General features: G+C 38.3%; 1 protein-coding gene and 2 pseudogenes across 6 annotated transcripts in view; 2 read left to right on the forward strand and 1 right to left on the reverse strand.

Annotated features, from left to right (window-relative positions):
- The first annotated feature begins 158 nt into the window (after nt 1-158).
- LOC111341762 (protein deacetylase HDAC6-like) lies at nt 159-22,276 on the forward strand (annotated as a pseudogene). Its single transcript, XR_015991536.1, has 19 exons — nt 159-812; nt 1,813-1,850; nt 2,803-2,937; nt 3,413-3,500; nt 5,000-5,040; nt 5,408-5,507; nt 6,208-6,279; nt 6,381-6,406; nt 6,761-6,865; nt 7,476-7,544; nt 7,668-7,795; nt 8,196-8,261; nt 8,712-8,771; nt 9,653-9,742; nt 10,495-10,601; nt 15,416-15,483; nt 17,468-17,528; nt 17,881-17,909; nt 20,496-22,276. The product of XR_015991536.1 is annotated as a protein deacetylase HDAC6-like (transcript).
- LOC148724162 (uncharacterized) lies at nt 18,195-19,538 on the reverse strand (annotated as a pseudogene).
- A 1,313-nt stretch (nt 22,277-23,589) lies between the features above and the next one.
- Nucleotides 23,590-27,823, forward strand: part of LOC111341757 (uncharacterized) — a 42,951-nt gene continuing 38,717 nt past the window's right edge. The window contains exons 1-2 of one of the 5 annotated variants that reach the window (XM_088732694.1): nt 23,590-23,747; nt 27,546-27,614. In XM_088732694.1, the coding sequence (XP_088588820.1) occupies nt 23,696-23,747; nt 27,546-27,614 (121 nt within the window). In that variant the 5' untranslated portion in view covers nt 23,590-23,695. The remainder of the gene's footprint in view (nt 23,748-27,545; nt 27,615-27,823) is intronic. The other 4 variants (XM_088732693.1, XR_002695881.2, XM_088732695.1 and 1 more) reach the window with 4 other exon arrangements.

The raw sequence follows: 27,823 nt of genomic DNA on the forward strand, positions 1-27,823 counted from the left end.
ATTTAAATGCGAGATCAAGTTCCTCAGCTTTCCTCTTAAGGAAAAGAACGGCGCCGTCTGAAATATACAGTAAAGTCGAGCTGAGGTACGAACCATTCAAGAAAATTACGCTATGTTCATTTCATATGGATTTCAAGACATCAAAAGGAAAAAATCCTTTCTTCAAAATGCACTCACCATAGTCCGGGTTTGGTTGAACAGTTTTTATCTTCAAATACTCTCTAAAAACTGTAACTGAAGGGTTTTCTTCTTTTTACACTTTAGCTCGTTTGGTCGCCAACTTTCCTTTCGTAATCCTCGTGACAAAATAGTGACTTCTTGCAGTGATTATTCCCCGCCTCCCCTCAGCTCATTCCGAAAATATAAAAAATGATTGGGGACTAAGCTTTTAAACCTAAATTGCTCATAACCTTCTGACATAACTATGCTTCTGATTAGGGTTAACAGTAAAAAAAAAAAAAAATTAGTAGGAAAAAAAGAAAGAGATAATTTGAGGTTTGGAAACGAAATGTTTCTTGTCTGTAGGACTTCAGAGGATAGGGAATGCTGGGAGCTTTTTGTCACGCAATCTCCGATGACCCTAATGTGCTTAGTGAAGCTACTATTTCTTGCCCGCAAAAGGCTTTTCCGTTCCGGCCAATTTACGAAGCAGGCTTTTTGTTTCGTTTCCTAAATCAGCGGGTAAGGTTATCAGATTTGTTTTCATTGCACACACGAGTTCGCTGTATTGCCTTTCGGTGAGTTTGGTGGAGTGAAAATAAATATAACACAAGATCAACCACAATACTTTATCGCGTTGGCGCGCGGACAAGGTACGTAAACAAATTTTTTTTTCTTCATAACGCACTGCAACGAGACTCTTAAATGATTTTTGTCTTCTCCACGTGGTGGTTAACTGGGGACACCAGGAATAATTACCTACTTAGGGTTTTTAACCCCCAAACGATCGTTCTGAAAATAAATAACTCTCACCAAGCTAAGTGCATGTAGCTAGTAGATGAGACGCCTAGCTTTAATTGGAAATAACGTTTTTCACCTAGATGTTTTTTACCTAGTTTGGTATTATTCATGTGGTTAGCAAGAGTGAAAACAACCAATCGAGGTTTGGGGCAGGGGCAGGGGGGCTGGGGGTATTAACTCTTTAACCCCTAAGAATGTATTGACATCTAATTTCTCCTTACAGAGAATGATCATCAACTAGACAAGCTCGCGATAAGTGGACAAATTCTCCTTGTCAACTCAATAGAAAATCTATAGAGAACAGTATGGAGAATTATGGCTACCCATGTTAGGGCTGTTAAAAGGGCTACACATAGTAATTTAATTTTTTAATTTTTAATTTAGTCCATTTTCACTGCAGTAAGTTTTGCAGTGGGGAAGAACTAGAAAGGAACATAAGAACCATTCGTGCTAGTCCACCCTCCCACCCATTCTAACCCAGGGGAGGACATCCATCACACAGTAATCTTGTGTGTGGGAAATTAACGTCTTCTACCCCAACCCTGCAGGAGACGGGACCTCCATTTATTCATCCTTATCCGAGAAGACTAGAATATTTAACCATTTCTTGATGTTATAGAAAGGTAGCAAATTCTTCTCAATTATTTTAAGACCCTGAGTGTTGGTCCAGCCGGGGCTCAAACCCTTGACCTCCCGCACAACAGTCCAGCGCTCTATCCATTGAGCTAACCGGGAGGCGGTTAGCTCAATCCTCTTATTTGTATGAAGATTGACCATGTATTGTTTGAGGTTCTTAAGCTTGGAATTTTGTGTTCAGGGTTTTTTACCTATTGTTTGTCTTGCAATTTGCAGTCATAGATAATGAATAAACTAGCTGTTGTGGCCAAAAGGTTAGTTATTAGCCATTATTTATAGAAATTTTAATGTTAATAGGAATTGACAGAAACAATTCTTCAAGCATTGCAGTGATATATCTTATTAACCAAGCGCGAGGGCCATACTGGGAGAATATTGGCCTGAGGTCTTGACAGTACGGACCGAGCACAGCGAGGTCCGTACAAAAAAGACCGAGGGTCGATATTCTTCCAGTACGCTTCTGAGCAAGCTTGGTTAATAAGAAATTTATTATACGACTGAAGTCCAAAGGGACACAAGTGCGGTATCATTCGGGATCATTCGGGACAGTGCTCGGTCCAATACTTAGAGAATATTGACCGGCAATAGAGCATTTTGATTGGTTGATTTTAGTGATTGGCCCTCTGACTGCCCAAGTTGTGTAATAAAACATAGATACTCAACATGCATTTCCATGACCATGACCAATAATTAGAATTTTGAATTAAAAGTTACTTTCATTTGGAACAATAACTATTATCTTAAGCCTTAATTTCTAAAACATTATTAATGGCTCAGCTGTAGTATCTGGGAAGTAAAGGCTCAAGTCTCATCAAAGCTTGAATTTATTCAGGCTTCTTTTCTGCAATTGTTTTAAACAGCTGACCTGTAAAGATCATATCTCTATTAAACAATGAGCCAATTAGGTTGCAAATCATGTATGTGGCTGAGCTACTGATTCCTACGAACTATATGGGTAAACTTTTAAGGCCAACAGGAGATGAACTTGGATCAAATTAACAGTCTTGTGTGAAACTAGTGCAAAACGATCTTGATACCTTTAAGTATCGGAAAAAGTCACTTGTTCAACATATAACAACTCCTACTTCACTTTTAATTCTATTAATGACTACTTAATTCAAGAACAGTTGCTGTTTTCTCAGCATTTGCTGGTTTTTTTTTTTTTTTTCAAGGGTAACCTTACCCATATATTGTAATTTACTCTAGACATTTCAGTTCAAAACCTCTGGCATTTTGAAGACTGACAATGGTACAAGCACTAAATTCCTTATTAATTCTCTCTTTCAAAACTGGAATTGTGTTTGATGAAAGGATGAAAAAGCATTTCAATGAATGGGATGTGTAAGTAACCCAATAATTTTTTATGATTTTTATCTAGTGTGTGGTATGTATTTACTTTAAGTTAATGAATAATACTGTTATTGCATGTATGGGGCCTCTCCCCCTTTTTTTATGCAATCAGTAAGCTTCAGCCCTCTTGACACTGTTCACAAAAATAAAAGTTCAGATGAAAGATTAAGCTAAATTGAAGATTGTTTAGGATGCGGTTATGTTGAACAACGACAAAACTATAAATTATCAGACTAAAGCCTTTGACCCAGAGTTCAGTGGGATAACCATCACTCCCCAGACACAATGGATAGTTTAGCTCATCTTATCTGAGGGATTGAAAGGTACTCTTCATTATTTTTTCCAATGGAAATCAAGATAGGCAGCTGCCTCCAGTATGGCTGGCCTGGTTTTGTAGACTTCATCTATCTACCTGCTTTCAATCCACTGTATTGTAGGATGAAGCATTGAATTTGTTTTATATTAGAACTCACCCTGAGGTTCCTGATCGAATACAGCGGCCATATGACAAACACAAGGAATCTTTTCTCCTGGAAAGGTGCCAGGAAATCCCAGTAAGTATGTTAATTGACTTATCACTGTTCTTGCCAGACGTGAGTCCTAAATTAATTACAACAACAATTACAATTTATCACTTATAGAGCGCTATTTACAATGACAGATCAACAGTGCTTTACAATCAATCCTAACCCGCCCATCCCACCCCAGGGGATGACATCCATCACACAGTAATCTCGTGCGTGGGAAATTAACGTCTCCTACCCCTAACCCTGTAGGAGACGGGACCTCCATTTATTCGTCCCTATCCGAGAAGACTAGAATATCTAACCATTTCTTGATGTTATAGAAAGGTAGCATATTCTTCCCAATTATTTTAAGACCTTGAGTGTTGGTCCGGCCAGGGCTCGAACCCTCGACCTCCCACACAACAGTCCAGCGCTCTATCCATTGAGCTAACCGGGAGGTGGTTTAAGTTAATTAAGTTAGGGAAGTTTAATTAAGTTAGGCAAATCATTCAAACTGCTGCAGTCTGCAATTAATTTGACATTTGAATTACAAATGATAATAGACTGAGATGAATCTAGTTCCCTTCTGAAATCTGGCTCTAAAGAGATTTTGAACTCAGTTGATAGAGGACCACTTGCAATGTTTTCCTGTAATATAAATTATCTAACCAGAGCAACTTTGCAAATAAAGATTATTGAGAATTTTTAGTAATGATTATGAAAGTTTCAAATAATTGATAGGTTGATATCAATTCCAACAAAAGTATATTTACGTATGATGCACGATCCTCGCAGTAGATAGCGCTATTTAAGCAATAGCGAAAATCAGACCTGAAAAAAAATCAGGCCTGTATGGGATTCGAACCACTGACCTCTGCAATACTAGTGCAGCGCTCTACCAATTGAGCTAACAAGCCAACTGGGAGCAGGCCGTTAAGTTGATTCGTAATAAACCCGTGAAAGTGATAAATCAGATACAATGAAATATATGAAGTTCATATATTTTGAACTGCGGTATTAGATACGTATGATGCACGATCCTCGCAGTAGATAGCGCTATTTAAGCAATAGCGAAAATCAGACCTGAAAAAAAATCAGGCCTGTACGGGATTCGAACCACTGACCTCTGCGATACTAGTGCAGTGCTCTACCAATTGAGCTAACAAGCCAACTGGGAGCAGGCCGTTAAGTTGATTCGTAATAAACCCGTGAAAGTGATAAATCAGATACAATGAAATATATTAAGTTCATATATTTTGAACTGCGGTATTAGATACGTATGATGCACGATCCTCGCAGTAGATATTTTCGCTATTGCTTAAATAGCGCTATCTACTGCGAGGATCGTGCATCATACGTATCTAATACCGCAGTTCAAAATACATGAACTTCATATATTTCATTGTATCCAAAAGTATAATTATTTAGTGTAGAATATAATTATATAACCTTAATCAATTTATAATTTTATGATGAAGCTGCGCCAATTAATTTAAGATCAGTAATAATTACTATTATATGTATGACATGATTATTTTTTTCTCAAGCCACGACTTGCTACAGATGAAGAGTTGCTAAGTCAACACAGGTATGCTGTCAAATGATAATTTCTTTGATCTTCAAATCTCTAATTATTTCATATGCCTTGGATAAAATATTATCTCTCTCAAGTAGATAATTGAATATTTTAATTATTATTTTATAGCTTAATTTTTTCCTCCCAAAACAAAATTTCCAATAAAATTTAATAAACATAACTTTGAAGAAAATCCAAGCTGAATGCAAACTGGTGCTGGCTGCAAGAAATGCTAACTGCCAGCTGTGCATGTGAACACTTGTTAATTTCAATCTGATTTGGTTCAAATGTGACTGAATGGATTAATTGGCTCTGCAGCCTGTCCCTTTAACAAGTTATGAAAATGCATCATATACATAGTATTCATTGTCATTGACAGTAAAGAACATGTAAACAAGATGAAATCATCTCAGACCATGACAAAAGAGGAACTGTATAACATGGGGGCTTGTGATTATGACTCGGTCTACATGAGTAAGGTAAGGATTGGTTTACCAGATATTTCACAATAATTATAATGTTTAAAAATGATATGAAAGGCTCTCTTAAGTTTTAAAACAATGATTATCAATGTAATGAAAAGGAGCATAACTATATAGTCAGAATTCAGAAGTCGGAAGAGGACAATTTTTCTTGCCGCATATGTTCTTGATGTATTACTTGTACTCTGTCATTTTGTTTTAGTACATGATTTCCAGTAAAATTTTACAGTATAGATCTGAAGTAAATGAAAAAAATGGCAAGTTTGAGTGTCACGTTGTCTTGTACCTGCTAGATATTGTAAAATATTGATATATCACGATCATTTACTCTCCAGTCTGAGAGACTGGACAGCACCTCCCAAAGACATCCGAATGTCATATTATAGTTAATACTCATTAAATATTAATGATAATTAAAATAATATTTAGTAAGTAATCTAGACTTTCAAAGGAAGCATTATTATGGCCATCAGCAGTTGATCAATCACCTAATTTTGCAGAAGATGTTCACCTAATTTATTGCAATAATGTTGTAATGGAAAATCCAATAAGAAAAAAATTGAAGGTAAAGTATGGTAGCTAGGTTATAAAAAATTTTATGGATGATTTTCCATACATTTAATGTATCAAAGACAAATTGTTTTTAATCAGTATTCCGTTAGACTTTTTGAATGAAGTTTACTCATGTTTTTAACAGCATGCTTGTGAAAGTGCTAGAGTTGCATGTGGTTGTACTCTTTCTGCAGTGGAAGCTGTTGCGACAAACAAGGTGAAAAAATAATGGCTCAATATTTATAGCTTTTACCTTTAATTTAAGATTGACCAGGCCATCATTAAATGATTCTTTTTTTTTTTTCTCTTACTTAACAGGTTCAAAATGCAGTAGCTATTGTAAGGTATTCATGTTGAGGTATTTTGTGGTATGGGTTTTGTAACATCCACAATGAGATGGTGTATCACATATTAATAAATAAATTAAATTTTGAAGCTGCATAAACCTAAAACTCGTAGAAGTGGTAAATGACTGTGTACTTTCTCCCAAAACTTTCAATATACAATACAGCAATCAAGTGATGAGAATATAAGGAAAACCACTTTGAGAACCCCAAATCATTTTTTGTTTTTATTTGGCCGAGGCATGCGCAGTTTCTGCATGAAATTAACTTAACTTGTTGCCAAAAAATCCACTGCAAACCCCTCCCTCCCTCCATCCTGCCCAAATTTTACACAGTTTGTTTTTATTTCATCAGGCCCCCAGGACATCATGCTGACACTGACTTTGCTATGGGTTACTGCTTTTTCAACAATGTGGCTGTTGCTGCAAAAATAGCTCAACAAAGATGGAATGTGCAGAGGTATATTTGTTGAAAAGGAACAGGGCAATGGCATGTGGGAATGAGTAATTTTATTTGTCACATTACTGTCTTTCTCATGGCAATGAGGTAAATTGTAACAGACTTTGAACCCTTCAATTCTTGTCATCTGTTAAGAAAATATTTCAAATACATTCGCTCCGACGAAGGGCTAACGTTCGAAACGTCAGCTTTTGTAATCGTTACGGTGGCCAATTTACCATTTCAACTTCGTTGATATATTCAAATTATTTCGTTACTCCCACCGACGCAGCCCCAAACAGTTTCTTTCGAAACTATCAGCCTTTATTTCAAATACAGTTGAACTTGTGAGATGGCTCATCAGACTTTACAGAAATTATAAACTAGCTGAATGAGAATAAGCGATTGTTCTTTACAATCTTGTGGAACATAGCACCCAATTTGTGCTGATTCACCTCATAGCCATGCTGAGATGTTATCAGATTTTAAAATGTCTCTAGGGATTTTTTCCAACATAGCATTGTACAGGCCAATGGACTTTTGAATTACTTTAAAGAGCCACAATATGATTTTAAATTTTTTTACTAGGGATCAATGATTTCATTTAATTCTTGGCTTAAAATTTTTTTAGGGTTCTAATTGTGGATTGGGATATTCACCATGGAAACAGCACTCAACATCTCTTCGAATCTGATCCCAGGTATATATTGTCAGGCACAGTCCTATTGACTGATTAACATACAGTGCTGCATTATGGATGAGGATCAAGAGTGCTGTTCAGTATTTTTGTTTCTCACTGTCCTTGTTTATGGTTCATTCCTAGTGTTTTGTACTTCTCCATTCATCGATACGATCATGCCAAGTTTTTTTCCATTCTCTACTTATGCTAATTATGATGTTGTTGGTAATGGACCTGGCAAAGGGTACACTGTCAATGTACCTTGGAATGAGGTAAATGGCAATGAAATGTGCTTAATCTAGAGGTTCTTAGATGACTTTTACAGACCCAAAACCAAGTTTGTTACAACTGCCGAGCATGATCATTTGATTTGGCTTTATATAGAAGGATGCAAGGGAACACCTCTAAGCAGTTGAGGAGATAGTTTGCTTTCTCTTAGCCAATCATATATGGTGTAAAAAAGTTAAACCGATTTAAACAGGATTATTTGAAATGCATAATTTTTGACAAATGTTCTTTGAAATTTTAAAAGTCTTCATTTGTCTTTTGATTGCCAAGCTTTTTATTGAATATGAAGGGATTAACTGTACGAGTTGAAAAAAAAAAAAAGTCAATCGGTTACAATAATTGGTAAATTTTTTCCTGAAAAAGTATTGTTTTTTGAATCAACAGAAACATATGGGTGATGCTGATTATTTGGCTGTTTTTCATCACATTTTATTTCCTATTGCTTATGAGGTAATGCATTGGTTTGAAGCTGTGTTATTCCTGTAGGTTTCTTTTTTACATAGTTTGTTATTTCCATCATTTGACATGTCACCACCCAAAAATCCTTAAAAGTATTGTTAAACTATGACAGGTGGTTCAAGTTCTTCTGAAGGTGACAATGTTGGTGTTTTTGTTGTTTTTAATTTATTCAAGCTGAGGTATTAGCCAGTCAGAGAGAAAATGATTAGAAAATGGAGCCAATAAGATAAGAACTCATGTTGCATTAATTTGTTCAACTTTTGTCTGATTGGTCAAGAGTGGAGATTGCATAATCTTAAATTACATCAATTAAAAATATTATAAGGCATTAAATCTAGAGTAATCCTGGATTTATGTATTGAATTACAAATTTAAAAAAATTAAAATTGATATTTTGGATTTAGGATTTTGAGTATTTATCCTCTGTGAAATTTATTTCAGTTTGATCCTGATCTTGTTTTGGTGTCGGCTGGTTTTGACTCAGCTCAAGGAGATCCAAAGGTGAAGAATTGTCTGTGTACACTTGAACAGGGTTTTATTTTAATTTTGTTTTTCTTTTTTTTCACTTTAATCCAGTTGGGGAAAGCCATTGTCCAATGGTCAGTGCACTAGACTTTGGGTGGAGAGGTCTGCATTTGCAACCTGGGGGGGGGGGGGGATTATTCTGTTGGCTAAACACTTTACTTTCACTCAGTGCCTCTTTCCATCTAGAAGTATATGTTTGCATACCCACAATGAAATTCCTGGGGTAACCCTGAGATGAACTGGTCTCCCATCCATGGGGGAGGAGGCCCACGCAGGTCACATTTTTGCTGGGTTATGTGTGGCTGGCCTCTTAGAATCCCCTACCACCATCTTAGTCACTTTTGGACAAATGCAATATTTGCAATCTTAACTCAGTCACTTTCTATGTATATGTTGCAGTTCAATTTTATCCTTGGTTCACATTTTATTTTCCTTTGTTTCAAACTCATTATCATACATTAACATGATCAAGAACAAACTAGAAAAATAAAATTTGAACCAAGTATAAAATTTAACTACAACATATACAACATCTTTTTAGTAGGTTATCCTAGATTGATTTGACACAAATGACCATGAATTCTTTAACCCCCAAATTCCAAAAATGTGCAACCCCATTCTAATAACTCTATTGAAAAAAGTATTCTCAATAATAGTCAACCCTGTGGTGAAAATTTGACCCTATTACTAGAAAGTAACCCCCCTCCCCTTCCTCCAGGCATGCATCTTAAGCACATTGTCATACTTAACTGGTAAAAATAAGATTTCATGTGTATGTGTCTAGAGTTAAGAATTTGTTTCCTCTTCAATGTTATTTTATTTTTTATGTGAGACTGAATTTGAATTTTAATCGACAGGGACTTTGTGATATAACACCGGAAGGTTACCATCATCTTACAAGATTGCTGATGAATTTAGCCAGTGGAAGAGTAGTTGTTGTTCTTGAGGTACTTGTGTTCATTTAGAGTGACCCTGTGGAAGGGTCAATCCTTTTGAGTTTTGCAAAACTGACTTATTCTTGCTTGTTTGGAGAGGGATTGGCAGAGAAGTTGATGATATCGGATTCGAAATCTGAAGTTTTAAAGTTTAACTCCTCAGTCCCTCAGTCCCCCAGAGTAGTCCCATACAATTGGCGCTTGGGCACAAGCATTTCTTTGCCCCATGCAGAAGGATGAAGCCTTGAGCAATGCAAACCCGTGAGAGGTGTACAAGGGGTTTTGCTTTATTAGTGCCAGACTCCTGGAAAACTTCACCCCACCTCCTGTTTGCAGAGAAATGCATATCCGATCCTGCAACACTAATAATGAGAGCTTGGTGCTTGCAGGCTTATTATGTTATACCACCCAACTAGATTTGTTCCTCGTTAGTCCTGAGTTCAATTGCTCTACTGCACTCAATCAATAGCTTACTGGTTTGTTCTCCCTTTCCAATTTTTTTCCTTTACTTTTTGTGTCTGTACATGTATCCACTTGCCTAGCAGATATGTGCCTTAAAGTTTGGAGCCTGATGAGCTTCCTGAGCAGTCGTCCTTTGTTAACAAAATTATGTATTAAGTGGGTTTCCTCTTCCTCCCATCCCCCTTGAGACTGCTCCATTGCAGTCTCTTCCTATAAATGAGGTGCAAAATGCTCAAAATACCCTCAGCTCAGTCACAGTGATAAAAATTGTCAATAATTTTTTGCTTGTTTGCTTGTTTCAGGGAGGTTATAATCTTACTTCAGTGGAGGAATCCATGTGCGCTTGTACTTCTTCTCTTCTCGGAGATCCATGCCCACGTCTTGATGGCCCCATGACACCTTGTGACAGGTAACCCAATTATTAGCTCAATTGGTTAGAGCGCTGGTCTGTTATGCAGGAGGTTGAGGGTTTGAGCCCCGGCCGGACAAACACTCAAGGTCTTAAAATAACTGAGGAGAATGTGCTACCTTTCTATAATATACTTGGAATTGGGGGGTAGCTTGCGAATACATTCTTGCAAGATGATATATATATATATATATATAAAGTGTGACTTGATTTTCGTAGAACAGTGCTCAATACATAGAAGTAGAGCGAAGTATATATTGTGAGAGGAAAAAGACAAGTAAACTACAAGTTCATCCCTACAAGCCTGTTTCGTGGTCGCCCACTCATCAGGGGATTTAATGAGAATAAACTTTACCATTGCTTATATACAATATAATTTGCATGATCTAACCAGTCTAATGAATGCAGCGCGAAATTGACAGTTTAGTTGTTGCGTAGGAGGGCTTTGCTTCTGTGGCTGCATGAAGACACGTGTTCATTACGTTTGTTTAGTGTTGATAGATCGGGCCGGCAGATGATTAGGAATTTTTCTTTGAGGCAGAGGTTACATCTTTTAGTTGAGCTGTTATACGGTGAGTGCGATGAGAGAATGCGCCAGGAAATAAAGTGATCGATGTTGTTGTCTTTGAGGGTCCAGATGTGCTTGCTGAGTTCGGTAGAGTTTCTGTGTTTAGCGTGGCGGAATGATGCGGTGTGGTTTCTGTATCTTGTTTTGAAGTCATTCTCTGTGAGTCCGATGTACGTTTCTGTCGTGTTGTTGTCTTTGCGTGTAACGGAGGCTTGGTAGATTACTGATGGTTGCAGGCAGTTTCCGTCAAGCGGGCATGTGTTCTTTTGTCGGCAGAAGCATAGCCCTCCTACGCAACAACTAAACTGTCAATTTCGCACTGCATAAATTAGACTAGTTAGATCATGCAAATTATATTGTATATAAGCAATGGTAAAGTTTATTCTCATTAAATCCCCTGATGAGTGGGCGACCACGAAACAGGCTTGTAGGGATGAACTTGTAGTTTACTTGTCTTTTTCCTCCCACAATATATACTTCGCTCTACTTCTATGTATTGAGCACTGTTCTACGAAAATCAAGTCACACTTTATATATATATATATATACTGGGAATTGGGGGGTAGCTTGCGAATACGTTGTTGCAAGATGATATATATAATTATACTAAAACAATTATTCCCTCAGGTTCCAGACATCTCAACACAGCCAAAAGAAAAAAAAAACAGACAGACAGACATCAGCAACTGACCTAGGTTGAGATCAAATTAATTTATTTTGAAACAAATTTACCTAAAGAACAAATTGACCAACAACATATTATATATATATATTTCAGTTTCCATCCATGGGGCCCCATGGATGGAAACTGTAACATGGAAAGCATAATTTACCAGGCAGAGGTCACCACAGAAACCGCAAAGGAAACGTACATTGGTCTCTGTGACACCGCTTTTAAAATGCGTTACAGGAACCACTTGTGTTCATTCCGAAACGAACGTTACAGGCATGCTACTGAACTTAGCAAATATATATGGAGTCTTAAAGATAAGGACACTAAGTTTAATATTAAGTGGCGCAAGGTGAAACAAGCTAGTTCGTATTCCAATGTAGCTAAAAGATGCAACTTGTGTTTGTGGGAAAAATATTTTATCATTTGTAAACCGCAGATGGCAAGTTTAAACAAAAGAAATGAGCTGACATCAGGTTGCAGACATGTCAGGAAATTCCTGTTAAAGAACCTAACGTTACGATAGCGCGTGCAGTATGTTGCGCGCGCATGTATACATTGTTTCGTCTTTTAAATTTTGGTGGATTGTAACCGTTATTTCTGGCAGTTGCCTGACGATTGCTTCGCAAGAGGCATGAAACTCAGAGTTGCAGTAAAAGTTCAAGTAACCTAATTCTTGAGGTATAATTATATATATATATAATTATATATATGAAGAGTGAAGCGATTCACGAAACAGGCTTGTCGGGAAATGTAGTTACGTCCTTTTTTCCTCTCATAATATTTATATATATATATATATATAGTAGCAAATGGACTACTCAAGTGACGCACATATGGATTTTAATACAGCCTGTTTCGTAGACCAACAAAAGTTGATCCACTCATCAGTTAAACTCCATACACACTGAGGCATCGTGGCGGTTAACTCTAACTCAGCAACGTGATCACATGGCATTGTTTAAAAATTCAAATCTTGAAAACCGTGCGCGCGCCGATAATAGCGTTAAGAATACCTGAGAATATATTTTCGCCGATGTCTACAATTGGATATTATTTCACTTCGCCTGTTTAAAGAGGCCTCATGTGGATAAGACAAGATAAAAAATTTCTCAGTGAGGCATAAGTTGCAACGTTTTGTGGCATTGGAATATGATCTAGCCCTAGCAATAATTTTCCATGAAATCGAATAGTCTTCCCTCCTCTCCCTTAGCTTCCACAGGTACTTGCTCAGGTCTGTGTCATTTCGCCGTCTCTCGTGGTTGAACGACATTTGGTGGTTGCGCCATCTAGTCTTAAAATCTGTCGCTGTGAGGCCAACGTAAGTTTCAGTTTCTTCCCTGGTAGCGACTGTGGCTTGGTAGACGACCTCGCTTTGCAAACATTCCCCTCCTAAAGGGCATTCGTTTTCGTTCCTGCAGTTGCACAATCTTTGGGGGCGGCTATCTTCGGACATTTTTGCGTTCCTGATTGTGGCTTTGTTATGCCCGTCTATGATCTGTTTCATATTTGGTGTGCATGAGTAGCTCAGTTTAATGGTGTTTCTATTGAAAATTTTCCTCAGTTTGTGGGTGACTGGAAAGCACTTGTCAATAAGGTTAATGAACGCTCTACCAATGTTGGTCTGTACGTTTCTGTTAAATGGTGGGTTAAACCAAATTATGTTTCTTCGCCTTTTGGTTTGGTATTGCGGTCGGTGCGGTTCCGGTTCAGTGAAGTGCAGCTTGTATGTGTAGCCACTCTTGTGTAACGCGTCTTGGTAGGGAGGTGCGGCTTTGTTAAACATGTCTTCGTCAGAAGAGATTTCAGAAAGTCTTCTATTAACTGCTTCGGGGATGTTTCGTAGTATGCAAGGTGGGTGGTTAGACTTGCTGTGTACGTATAGATGGGTAGCTGCTGGTTTGGAATAGGGTCCGAATCTGCCGGTTATCAGGTCAAGCGTTACATCGAGAAAGTTGATGATTTTCTTGTTTGCCCCGATGGTAATTCTAAGGTTGTTTTGGGCAAATATCGTGCAAATCTGTTTCTTAATTCTCTCCACTTTTTGGGGTGTTTGGTTTATAACTGCAAGGCCGTCGTCACGGTAAAGCCCGATGTTAATTTCTGGTATAGTCGCAAGCTGTGATAGGAGGTAGCAGCCGACTAGTTCACATGTCTCCGCTCCATCATAACTTCCCATGGTGACGTCGAAAAGGCCGTTGGAATTTTTCTTCTGCCAAGAGGTCCCATTGCTAAATAGTAGTGATTCTTTAGCAAGTAGGACGATTTGGCGATCATCTGGGGAGATGGTCGTGTAGTTAGACGCGAAGTCGAGGGCACGTCCGAGTAGATCTTTCGTTATTGAGGGGTAGAATTCTACAACATCGAAGCTGATGAAAGCAGATTCGCATTTATTTGGTAAGTTTTTGAACCACTGCAGCACAGAGGATGTGTTCTTCCATTGATTAACGCCTGTTGCATTTACAAGTTTCTGGTTGATATTTTCGAGAATTTTCTTGCTTATTTTTCCAATTTCCTGTTTTGATGGGTTGATCAAACGACAAGTGGGTCGGTTTAAGAAATTGTCTTTATGGTCTTTAAGTGTTACGAACGCATCTCTCTGGGCGGTAACTTCGACCCGGTCGTCAATACCTAGTTTCTTCGTGATTGCTTTGGCTGCGGCGTCAGTTTTTGTGAGTTGCTTGCTGTCAGCTTTCTTGTATGTTTTGGTGATGTTGTCGTTCAGGAGTTGATTTTACTTCGTGGCCTCTAGCTTGTAAAAATTGGTAGATTTGTCCGCTTTAACGAATAAGCGATTTTCGTTTTTAATCAACTTGATGTCTTTATTCAGCTCTTTCTGAAACTGGCATTCCGTATTCTTGAATTGGACGCTTTGGATTAATCGTTGCATGCCGTCCTCAAAGTCGCGCAGCTTTTCGATGACCGGCGGGCAGTTGTTTGTCTTGAAGCCGAAAGTTTCTTTCTCTTCCGCTTGTCCTGGGTTCAAAAAGTGGAATGCTTTCCATCTCATGCGGCGCAAAAATTGTTCGGTCTCCATTATATATATATATAAATTTAGATGTAAATTTTGTTGCTTATACAAAGTTGCCACTTCTAGCGTCATATGTCATTGCAGGCTCATAGGAGCTATAAGAGCTTAATATGCCTCTAATGGACCCCTAATACTTTACTCTGATCACCTGTGGTAATTTTTAATTTAAAGAGATTGTAATAAATCTGCTCGATAAAACTTAATGTGTAGCCATTTGGATGGCTATTATTATGGTGCTGTTTATAATGCTTCATGAAAGAAGTTGTTTAACTTCCTAATCCGTGGATGTCACCCCAGTGTGAGATCATTCAAATGAAAGCTAGCAAACAATTCTTTTATGTTTCGTTGTTTAATTCGCGATAAAAATTATTCTTGTGATTTAAGGTCTGGATGGACTCCTCATTTGTTACTACTTGTGAATAGAAGCTATTGCGCTGCACTTAATAGTTCTCAACATTGTTGTCAAGCTTATTTTTTTACCAAAAAATAATAAACACTCCCCCACCAACTAACCTGAGGATTCTCGTTTCTCTCCACATATTTAGTTGTTTAGAGACCATCGTAAATGTTGTCGGTGAGCAGAGCAAGTATTGGAAGTCGCTGAAGCTTGCAAGTACGTTTATCGTGAGTGCACATACATACATACATGCATGCATACATACATACATACATACATACGTACGTACGTACGTACGTACGTACATACATACATACATAAAACTTTATTTCATTTCGAATTAAGAGTAGCCAAAGGTGGGCTAGTATCTCCGAGGAAAAAAAATTTAATCCTAGAATAAAATTAATTACTATTTGCATTAATTAGAAATAGTATAAAAGTATTATCATCATTATTATTAGCTCAATAATAAAATTATGTTGACGAATTGTTGAAATGAAATTATTTAAAGACGAAATAACTCTCAAGTTATCCGGTAGATCATTCCAGTACTTAGCAGCTGTATAACTGGGAGAGTTTATGCCATAAGTAGTAGTAACAAGGCAAAAAAGAGTAAGAATATTGGTTCCTCTCATAGAATAGTCAACAGATCTCAGAGTAAACAATTCTTTCAGGTACTGTGGGTAATGTTCAAAATTAAGACATTTAAAAATAACTGAGCATATTCTGTATCCACTTATTGCTAAGAGTACAGTCTCCTATTTGTTGCAAGAGGCCAATGTATGATAGAGCGTTATTATTTAAGACGACCCTAAGAATACGTTTGTTCAGTGTTTCTACCTTCTCCTTATTTCTAGCGTTGCAAGAATGCCATATAGTGGAACAATACATAAACTGCGGCATTATAAACGCTTTGTAGAAACGTAATAATACAGTAGCTGGTATGAGCTTACGGAATCTGCTTATAAAATTAAATTGATTAGTTATCTTTTTACACATGTTAGAGATGTGTTCATCAAAGCCAAGTCTGTCATCCACAGTAATTCCAAACAATTCGATTGATTTTCGCACTGGAAAAGAGAATACATGATCCGAGTTTCCTATTATCATGGCTTGGTGTTTGGTGGGATTGACAAGCATACCGTTGTTTTTATTACCATTCGTTTACAATATTAACTTGATGCATTAGCCTCTTGTCTAGTAATTTAGGGTCTTTATCCGAGTCATACAACTGTTCATCGTCCGCATACGCATGAAGTTTCACTTCCGTAATATGATAAAATAATTCATTGATAAAAATGTTAAAAAACAGGGGCCCGAGTACACTGCCCTGAGGTACTCCTCTGGAGACCAACACCCACTCAGATGTTACGTCTCCAATTTTGACTTTCTGCAATCTTCCAGAGAGATAGTTCTCGAAGAGCGTACAAGCTCTGTCACTCAGGCCATACGCGTTTAGTTTAGCTAAAAGAAAAGCATGTGGTATCGTATCCAACGCCTTCGATAAGTCCATTGAGACATCCCCAACGAGTTTTTTTTTGTCTCTACTCCTTTTCCAGTCGTCTGTTAGTCTAAGAAGCGAATTCTCACAACTGTAAAATTTTCTGTAGGCGGAGAGAAACTTTGATTGGAGCCCATTGAAGAATTCTTCGAACTGAGAAGTCAGTAGCTTTTCAAATATATTATTCAGACAGGGAGTACTATGGGTGCCTGTACGGTATAAATATTAGGAAAATCATTAAGTGAACTTTAAATTTGATATATACGTGTAGAAAAAATCACACGATTTGTTTATTTTTTACCTTGATACTCACTGTAACCTGGGCAGTGGGGATGAGTGCTCGCCTCCCGCTGCTACAGCTCGGGCTGGATTTCGGGACCTGACGACACATGTGGGTTGAGTTTGTTGTTGGTTCTCCTCCTTTCCCCGAGGGTTTTTCTCTGGGTCCTTTGGTTTTCATCTCTTCGCAAAAACCAACATTCCTGGAAGAGCCACCACGTGGAATGTTCAATGCTAGATGATAATGAGAATTATTATTATTTTAATTATTATGATTATTAGTATTATCAACCCACCATTCGGAGGTGTTTCACTTTGTACAACCCTTTTGCTGTTCCCCGTGTACATGTACATTTATAAGGTTGTACCTCGATTTTCGCGATTTAGAAACTGTTCTGTTTACCGTTATTTCCCCTCCAGCCTTGCTAAGCGGAAATATTCAAGACGCCGAAGATGAGTCCAAGGAAGAAAGGAAAATCGAGTTAGTGTCTCTGCTGAGTTTATATTAAAGTGAATTTTAAATCAGTGTCGAAATGCCGAAACCGAAGTAGTCACAACAGTCATACAAAAGAAAGAAAATGTCAGAAAGAACCAATGAGAACTCAGAATTAAAACAGGCAACCACTTCACGCGCAATCACGCATGTTTAACCAAATCGTGATTGGTTTTTTTGGATTAAGCCGAGGTTGGCTTGAGTTTTTCTGGAGAAACACTTTGAGGTTTTGCTGCTCTATTGAAAATTGCTCTTGAATCAGAGGTTAGGTTGCAAACACAGAGACGAACTAAAACTGATATTTTTCTGTTGTTCGCCCTTTGTTTCTCTCTGTTTGTAGATATCCAAGATTACCAAGTGACTTCACAGGTGCGAGACGTTTTCCTACATTTAGGACAAGTGACAATTTAATCACTTCGGGGAAGGAAGGGGGGGGGGGTAGGGAGGGGGAGTGGGGGAAAGTATTACAGATAAAAGGACCGCTCAGACACACAGGTCACAGGCAGGAAAATTGTCTACCTTTTTTTCCTTGCCGGTCGCTAACACAGGTGGCTCAAGCTGCAATTTAGTGCCAATTTACTCGATGATAATATAAGATTGTTCTGTTGTCTCCCGACAAAGTCACTAGTTGTAGGACGCAACGTTTCGACCGGTTACCGCGAGTTTTCTTCAGGCGATGGGGTCGACTGGTTGCAGCACAGCATTATATATCATGGTGGTCTGTTGTGATTGGTGCGTTTCGATCCAGCTATTGTTTCCATGCACCATGATTTCCTCAGGCCTTCGTGGATTTTTCGCGCGTCGTTTGTATTGATGTTTTCTTAGTTTCTTAGTGAAGGCATCCACGCTTCCGGTATTTCGGCTCCGTTGACCCTGTTTATGTTGTTTGGGTTGAGTCTTATGTGAATTGCCCCTTTCATTTTCCTTGTGTACCAATGGCTGTCTCGGTCAAGAAGCTTTATTTCGTTCCACAGCGGCTTGTGTACGGTTCCTTTGGCATGTTCTGAAACCGCGGAATTCTTAGTGCGTGCGAGTCATACATCCCTGTCGTGTTCTTTCGTTGTCCCTTGCATGGGTCGTCCTGTTTCTCCGATGTAGACTGTGCCGCATGTGCATGGTATCTTGTAGACTACGCCATCTTGCTTGTACGGATGAGCGGGATCTTCTGATCTGACCAGCCGAGATCTTGGTGTGGTGTCGGACTTAACGACGGTGTGTATTCCTTGTTGCTGTAGATGGCGGTGGAGGGGTTCTGAGACTCCTTTGATGTCTGGCAGTACTGCGGTAGACTTGAATTCTGGTGTTGGATTTCCTGGTTTTGGTCACCTTCTGTAAGAAGGACGGAGGGTAGCCGTTGGCGACGAGAACTGTAGATAGATGTTTCCTCTCCTGGGCTGTTCTTAATGGCTTGGTGATGATGCGTTTGGCCCGATCATGTAAACATTTGTCAGTACCGCGTTTAACCGATTGTGGATGGTGTGAATCATACGCGAGGTACTGGTCGGTGTGTGTGGGTTTTCTGTAAACACTTGTGAGTAGTTTGCCCTTTGGTTCCCTTGTTGCGAGGGTGTCGAGAAAGGCGACAGGAATATACGACTCGCACGCCCTCAGAATTCCGCGGTTTCAGAACATGCCAACGGAACCGGACACAAGCCGCTGTGGAACGAAGTAAAGCTTCTTGACCGAGACAGCCATTGGTACACAAGGAAAGTGAAAGGGGCAATTCACACGGACACAAGACTCAACCCAAACAACATAAACAGGGTTCATGGAGCCGAAATACCGGAAGCGTGGATGCCTATGATAAGAAAACATCAAAATCAACGAACGCCTGAGGAAACCATGGTGTATGGAGACAATAGCCGGATCGAAATGCCCCAATCACAACAGACCACCATGATACATAATGCTGTGCCGCAACCAGTCGACCCCATCGTCTGAAGAAGCCTTGCAGTAAGCAGTCGAAACTTTGAGTTCTACATCTAGGGACTTTGTCATAAGACGACAGAACAAATTTATATAATCATCCAGCTGCCAATGAGCAACAACCTATTTCATAACCATTTACTCGATATTACACAGTGACAGTTTAACGTTCTTGTTTCTCCCTTAATTCTCTCGAAAGTGTTTTGAAATACGTTCAGTGTATTTTTGTTGTTTGTCATTTTCCCCTGAACGATTTTTGTCAAATTGGGTTGGGTTTTAACTACCTTCCCCGCCATGCCAAAACGATGGAATGATCGGCGAGGGATCCATTTCACGACAAATATTTTTCTCTGAAATATTCACGCAACCGAAAGCTGCGCACGCACGGCCAAAGGAAGTATTTATCGAAGTGCAATTGTTATCCTATCGGCATCGGCGTAGGAGGCGCGGTGGCTTAGTGGTTAGTGCGCTGAAAAGGTTGGCCAATGTGTTGTAATCTTGGGCAAAACACTTAACTCTCACAGTGCCTGTGTGTCCGGGGAAAGCCTGGCATCCCATCGGGGGGGGGGGGGGGTAGTAATACACCTTGTCGCTTCATGCAAATGGAAACTGGGATAAGCCCGGCTGGGTGGGGCACTGGACTCGAGTACAGACTTGAACTACCTTTATCGGCCATCAGCGTATCTGATCTCCAGTGATACCAGGGCGAAATGAAGGTTTATTTACCCGTGACATCAGAATGCAAGAGAGCTTAGAGCCAGGAAAAAATGATACCCTACTGGAAGGGACAAGGAGGGATAATGATCTCCTTCTGGAAAGAACAAGAAGACACTGAGCGTTTCAAAAATTGTTATCGAGAATCACGGCAATAATTACTTTGGGTTACGTTTAAATGTCGCTGTTTAATCTCGATTAAATAGGCTCTATTCTGCAGCTTGAGTTACATGTTGCCTTTAACTCTAACAATTCTCTCACGGGTCTTGTGTGCTTACAAATTTCGCAACCTTAAACTTTCCCTTTTCATTCTAGCTTACTGTTGAGTGTCAACAACGGATGAATCATGGAAGCTGTCTTCGAAAATCTTTGGAAACACACTGACACCTCCCGATGAATTAAGAGCTGCAATATTAACTGTGTGTTCATAAATATAATGTTGATTTATCCTGTAATTTTCACTATTCAAGGGACAAATGTTTCTGTACATTTTAGTCTGTAAATTTCAAATCGTTAATTTAAAATGATTATTTATTTCTGGTCAATCTGTTTCATTCAAGGCATAGTTTCTTTAAAATTCAGATGCTGACAATATTGTTCTTCGACTTTCCATTTCAACTTGTTTTATTTTAGACTTTAAAGTGCACATGACACGAAATTTTTTTCTCTTGTTTCTTGTAGTTAGATATCTATAGGAAACCTTTCGAAGCTTTAATAGTGCTGGAAAATGTAAGAAGCATTTTTTTGCTTGCAAAATACGCGCAATTTGCCTTCTAATTTGTCCCGGAGACTGGGACGTAGTTTATCGCCTTCGAAGTTATTCGTGACGTCACATCGTGTACTCTTGCCGCGAAGGTCTGTTGTCACTAAGAGGACTCTGCAGTACTTCGTAGTAAACAGATAGGGCATTGAAAGGCACAGATGTCCAGTGATTCTTATGATTCCTTTCAGTCCGACTCTTCTGAAAGTTCAATTGACTTTGTAGAATCTGGGTACACAATGTGACGTCACGTGCGATTTTGGCCGCGCGATGACCGGGACAAATTTGAAAGCAAATTGCGCGTATTTTGAAAGCAAAAAAAATTGCTTTTTAGATTTTTCCTGCACTTTTAAGGCTTCGAAACGTTTTCTGTAGCTATCCAAATACAAGAAACAAGAGAAAAAAATTTCGTGTCATATGCACTTTAAATCACGTTTTGGTAACGTGCATATTTTTTATTTCAAAGTTTTATAGGATAAGATATCCCGGCTTTCTTAAAACTTAGTATCTCAAATACCAAGTTTTAACAAAGCCTAGTGCTGCATGCATCTTACAAAAGTTAGACTAACTTACCCTTGATCTTCATTTACAATTTGTGCTATTTTCTTTATCTCAAACCTTCTTCCATCCCTTTTGGGGTATTCTTGTGTTTTTGTATTTATTCCTCCTTGAAAAACTGTTATGTTAGAGCGAAGAAACGTCAGCTTTTTTATTCGTTACGGTGGCCAATTTACAATTTCAACCAAATTACCTTGTTACCCCCACCGACGCAGCACCACAGTTTCTTTAGAAACTTTCAGCCTTAATTCACTGGTTATGTTATGCTGTCTTGTATTAGTACTAATACCAGTGATATAGATAATAATAATGTTGACGAAAAATAATAAGGATGATAACGTGAAAAATTAAGTTTTAATGATGAAGATAATGATCTTTTTGGGAACCTATCTTGCTATTATCTTGAAGAGCTTGCCAGAACATGACAAGCCTAGGCTATTAAGAGTGGGTATTCCCATAATGTTATTATATTTCGGAATCATGTAGGAATAGAAACACATTATCAAAAAAATTTGTCACTAGAATTGTTCATGGCTCGCAACATTAAAAAAATTCCAGAGTACTAAGAGGTAACGAAGGTTAAAATTCAGAGAAATTAATTGTTCCTCGATGATAGATTTCGAAAAACATTGGTAAAATATAATCGTAGGGGATTCATGGACGTTTCCATGGCCGTGAAAACCGAGGAGAATGTAATGTAATGTAATGTACAAAATAAATAACCTTAGAGACGGAGAACAAAGGGCTCTTGTCCGTTCAAATAAACCCTATTAACCCACTACTGACTCATTGAATTCACTTGGTGTATACATCTTATTCCAAAATAGCCACCATTGTATTATTCTTTTATACTTATGTTAATTGGCCCTCGATGCCTCGATCGCATCTTCAGAATTGAAAAGAATTTCTTGGTAGAATCGAGGCATCGAGGGCTAATTTACATGAACAGAAAAGAATTATAAAGTCTCAGCCATTTTGGAATAAGGTGTATGAGTCCGGGCATTTCATTATGACGTCAGCATACTTGACATTCCCGATCCCGGATGTAATCTGCAGCACACGAAAGGTAGACATAGTTGCCATTGTACTGTGTATACCCCTTTTTACGCCCTAGTTCGCAAGTTAGGGGATATGCCCGTATCAAACTGCATATTCTCTATCTATGGCATCGTGATAGGGTAGAGGAGGAAGCTTAGCCAAGCCAGTTCTTCAAATTTAATTCTTCGAAAACCCACGAGGTGAGTTATATACTAGGTGTTTGTTTCTTCTGACGCTGCAGCGGGCTAACCGAACGTTCATTCGGACTCCGCTTACTCCCACCGAAGGGAGCTGTGGGCTCCCCGGAAGTTGGCTCTAAGGAAAATTGCTGAGTCATCGTGTATGGATCTTCGTATACTCACCCAGAACATGACACGATCACTGTTAAATCCAGACGAGGATAATTATCATGCTCTCATCATTTCATTTCCTTTTGAACTCTTCGGTAATTCTGTTGAACAGGGCTTTTTTTCTTCCTCTGAAACTTGATTGACAGATTATTATGGCCAAAACGAAGTTCAACGGACATTTCCGAAAATTAATTTTGGAAGAAAATTGTGTTCGTTGTGTCTCGCTTTCAATGTAAAGTTTTATTTTGCGTATTCGTTGTGAAAAGAGAGATCTAAGGGTCTTGGATGGTGTTTTCTTTATGAAATCCAGAAGGATACGGTAGTTTGCTTCATATTTTATCAAACTGAGGCAATAAAAGAGCAGTGCTCAATAATTTTCTTAGCAGACTGGTTTAAAGTTTCTCAGCTCTCGCTCCGGTCGAATTCGACAACAGAGAAAGTGGTAAAGAACGGACAAAGAGCTGGGAGTGAATGGCAAAACCACTTCGTGGCGGGGTGGGCTAAACAAAGACACTTTGTTCGACTTACTCGTTCACATACTCCTTCTTCAGTCTAACCTGCTGCCAGTTTAAATGATTGACAGTTCGATTTTTTTTTTCCCGATAATTTGTGAACCTAGAAAGGATGGAAGTGTTGCTACAAACCGTTTCTCATTTTAATCCTGCCACCTCCCCACGATTATCTTCAGTTGTTGCGATGTTTTCTTTCTTGAGCCCGCAAGACTATGTGACTACAAACCAAACCCTCTCAACGCCCACCGAACTTTGCAGTGCCATTTGCTGTGATGGGCGCCGAGATAAATTCGAGCAATGTGTAGGCTAATCTGGATTTGTGTTTTATTTTTGCCATTCATTGCGAGAGGTAAGAAAGCCATGTGTTCATGTTTCACACTTTGTAAACCTTTTTCTCTCCTCATTACGAACGTTTCAAATTATGAAATAGCGTACGATGAACTTTTTTCGATCGCGCTTGTGCGCGAACTTACACTCAAACAACACGTGCAGGTTAAACTGGCTTTGTGTATTATTTTCGTCATTTTCTGAAAGAGTTGGGATTGTCCCAAGCATCACATACTGCATTGCTATTTGGGGGTCCTGTTCACCATCTACATTTAATGAATTGGAACATTTACACTTGAAAGCAGCCAAACTAATCCATAAACTGCCCAGCGAAACTCCTGACTCTGACGTCCTTGACCTAGTTAAATGGAAATCATTAGGCTATATTTACAAACGTAGACTCGCTTCTATAATGTATCAAGTACATTATAATAGTTTACCTGATCAACTTACTGCCCTTTTCACAAAACGCAACATTGATAGTACTTATAATCTAAGGCGTATTAATGACTTTCCGCATGTACGGTGTAACAGTGACCTTGGTAGAAATAGTGCAAGGTACAGAGGGCCCATTGTATGGAATTTGCTGCCTAAAGCCATCAAGGATGCTTCCTCTCTACAGATTTTTAAACAAAAACTTAGACAGGCCTCAAGGACATTAGATCGCATTCAATTCGAAAAGGAGGCCTGTGTGATAACATCAAAGCAAACGGATTTTTTATACTTTTAAGTCCTTAAAATTTCTTTACTTTTTCCTTAGAATTGTCCATATATTTAAGTAGTTCCTTTTTAGTTCCTGGCAGGTCCACACCAGCCTTTGGGTTGCCACAAACCGACCTGCCTTAACAAAAATTATATGTATGTATGTATGTATGTAGTAAGAAAACTGGTGTGCCTCACGTTTCTAAGAAGTCTGTTTTAAGGTGCCATGCTTTTTTCAACGCGCTTCGATCGGAAAAAACTTACCATGCCGCCCGATGAACTTTTTTCGATCGCGCTCATATGCGCAGTGTAGCTTGGGCAGTTAGGCATTAGTTCACTAAGATTTAAGAAATGACTATCACATTTTACAAACCTTTACTCTCCTCATTTCAATGAAATGGCGCTAGTACGTTCACTGACGCAACTTTTGGGAAGATTTTGTAACCTGGGCAAACTTTAAGTAGATTTACTCTTCTGAATATAAAGCTCAAATCAACACAAAATGCAAGAATTTTTGAATGACTAATTGGAATTTTACCTTTACTATTCTATATTGTGCATTCTTTTGCTAATTTTTGTTGGGATTGCAATAAGTTTTTTGTTATTCAGTATCATGCCGAATCTCAAGGATCATTCTTAGATTGCATTTATTATTCTGACTGAATTGACCCATTGCACCTTAAGAGATTAGGCTCCTCCAGTGTTGAATGGATTGAAATGACCACAAAAATGCGATGTTGTGATCCCCTCAGAATGGATCCAGCAAGCTTGGTTAATAAGAGATTTATTATACGACTGAAGTTCAAAGGGACACAAGTGCGGTATCATTTGAGACCATTTGGGACAGTGCCCGGTCCAATACTGAGAGAATGTTGACTGGCAATAGAGCATTTTGATTGATTAATTTTAGTTATTGGCCCTCTGACTACCCGAGTCGTGTGATAATAGATATATATTGATCTGACTGGCCCGACCAGAACTAGAAGGAACCATGACTTTAAAATCAGACCTAGAGCCACAAGGACAAACTATTTTAAATTCTCATTTTTTAACCATTATGTTAATGACTGGAACTCATTACCTAATTCTGTTGTGTCGGCTCCCAGTTTAAATGTCTTTAAAAATTGATTATTTAATTATCTTTGTACTTATTTGTTTTGTATTGTTTACTATGATTAACTGTATTTGGACTTTATTGTATCATTTATTGTAATTTACTATATTTTGATTTTATTGTCAAGACATAGTAGTTTCTCCATTTTCTTTTTTATCTAGATGTGTGGTTATGTAGTTGTCATTTCTTTTTATTTTATTATCTTCTAACTTAGAGAGCAGTTTTTATATGGGAATTCAGTTTCCCCCTATTGCTTTCCTTTACCTTCTGTACCTATTTTATTGTTTCTAGTACAGTGGTAAAAAGCATTATTAAACTATTAAACATAATTACTTAATATTTGTCATTCATGAACACTTCACACTTTGGATTGAAAATACTTAAAGCTAGGGAAGGGGTTACATCATATGATAATAGAATGAAATCTGCAATTTGATTGATTCTGGGAAAGATGCTGATATGATGTCACCATTAGCAACTTGTTACTTTTATATCATATGGAGCAAATTAATTCCATGTTGCCATGGGTCTGTACCGTAATAAATCACAGAAGACAACAAAATGCAGTGGTATCAGTGACATACTCGGCTATACCTCATGTGCCACTTTTTTGTTCTTACCACATTTTAATGTCATCTGTAATCTCTCTCCATGCTGAAATCAGGGCTAAAACCAATTTTTGAACTTTAAGGTTATTTCCCACCTACAGAGGCCGAAAAAATAGTTTTTTCTTTATTCGACTAGATTGAAGTTAGCAGAGCTCGACACTAACTTTTCAACTTACCAGCCAAGTGGCTAGTGACATTTTAGATGTTACGACAATTCCAGTTTGTTTACTAGCTAAACTGGCTGGTGGAAATCGAAAAACACTAGCCAAAACTGAATTTCTACTAGTCTGTGGCTAGTAGGCTACCACCAGTGTTGAGCCCTGGTTAGACATTTTAACCTAACATTTTCAAAAAGAAAAATTTAAAAATCCTAAAGAACATCGGATTTATTTAGGAAAATGTATTTTTAAATAAAAGTTATTAAATTGGGAAGGTGTCATAATCTTGTAATGGGGCAAAGCCCCTTGGGGGAATATTTGCAGCAATTTCATGTTATTTGCATATTTTGTTTACATTGTGCACTTTACAAAATTCATACATAGAAGTTCTCTGCTAGTGGAAAGTCTTTTTTCATTGATAAAAACATAACTAAAAATTGGAGAGGAGCCTTGGGCAAAGAAAAAGAAAAAAACAGGCCCAAGGAAGAGAGAAATGTCACCATTTTGTCAGGGGAAAAAAAAAACAGTCTAGGCACTCTTCTCCACGCTGGCATCCAAAGTGCAAACAAAGAAGTCACCATCAAATCTACATATATTGTACATAGGGTTAAAAACCAAATTTCCTTTCAATTAGCAAGTACTGGTCTTGATACAAAAACATAGGTAATCGCCTCGAATCATATGAAATTATGAGTAAACCTACCCAAGGGATCTCATTTAATTAGCAACAAGGGTATTCCTTAAGCTGTCTGTTGATTTGCTGTTTTGCTTTTCAGCAGTTTCTCCAGCTTCATCTTTTTTGCTGCAGGTTTTTCCTTCGCCAATTGTTCCCATTACTCAACATTCAATAAAGCTAGATAAAAAATCTTGATCCATTGTCATTGACAGCAGGAGAAGCAGAAACTCTGCTCCAAGGGTTTACTGACCTATTCCAAACCTCAAAACTAGCCATTACATTTTTTGCCCAGTTGGTAACACAAGGTGGCTATTAACATTGTAATCCAACAAAATGTAGCAGTTAAGTTATTGTGTCAGTGGCATGGCCTGAAAGCTTAAATTTTTTTCTACCCAAAGGTACATGTAGAAGAGAGTGTTCTTGAAAAGGTCTTGATTAGAGTTGACTTTTTGCCAAACACTTTTTTTTGCCCTTGTTGTTGTTTTTGGTTTGTTCATTGTCTTGTTGGTTGTTATCTTGAATTTCTTAATTCATCAGTTCATTGTTGTTATTTATTTTGTAGCTAACTGTGGAGTGGCAAAAGATCAACATATAATTGTTGATAATGATGTTAAAAATATATCAGTGGGTGGTAAGTACTCTTGCCTTTGATTTATGATACCAGCTGATGGTAAAAACCATCCTGTTTCAAAGTAATCAATGAATCATGTTAGTCTAGTGCCCAGAGCTTTTGCGGCCAAGAGGTTGTAAGTTCCTACATTTCAGTTACATTTATAGGCTGGGTAGGATCTGGGTATGAGGTTGATCTTTTGTGGATGCTTCTTCATAACATATGCCCAT

The sequence above is a fragment of the Stylophora pistillata genome, chromosome 9 (assembly GCF_964205215.1).
Source record: "Stylophora pistillata chromosome 9, jaStyPist1.2, whole genome shotgun sequence".
NCBI classification, from domain to species: domain Eukaryota; kingdom Metazoa; phylum Cnidaria; class Anthozoa; order Scleractinia; family Pocilloporidae; genus Stylophora; species Stylophora pistillata.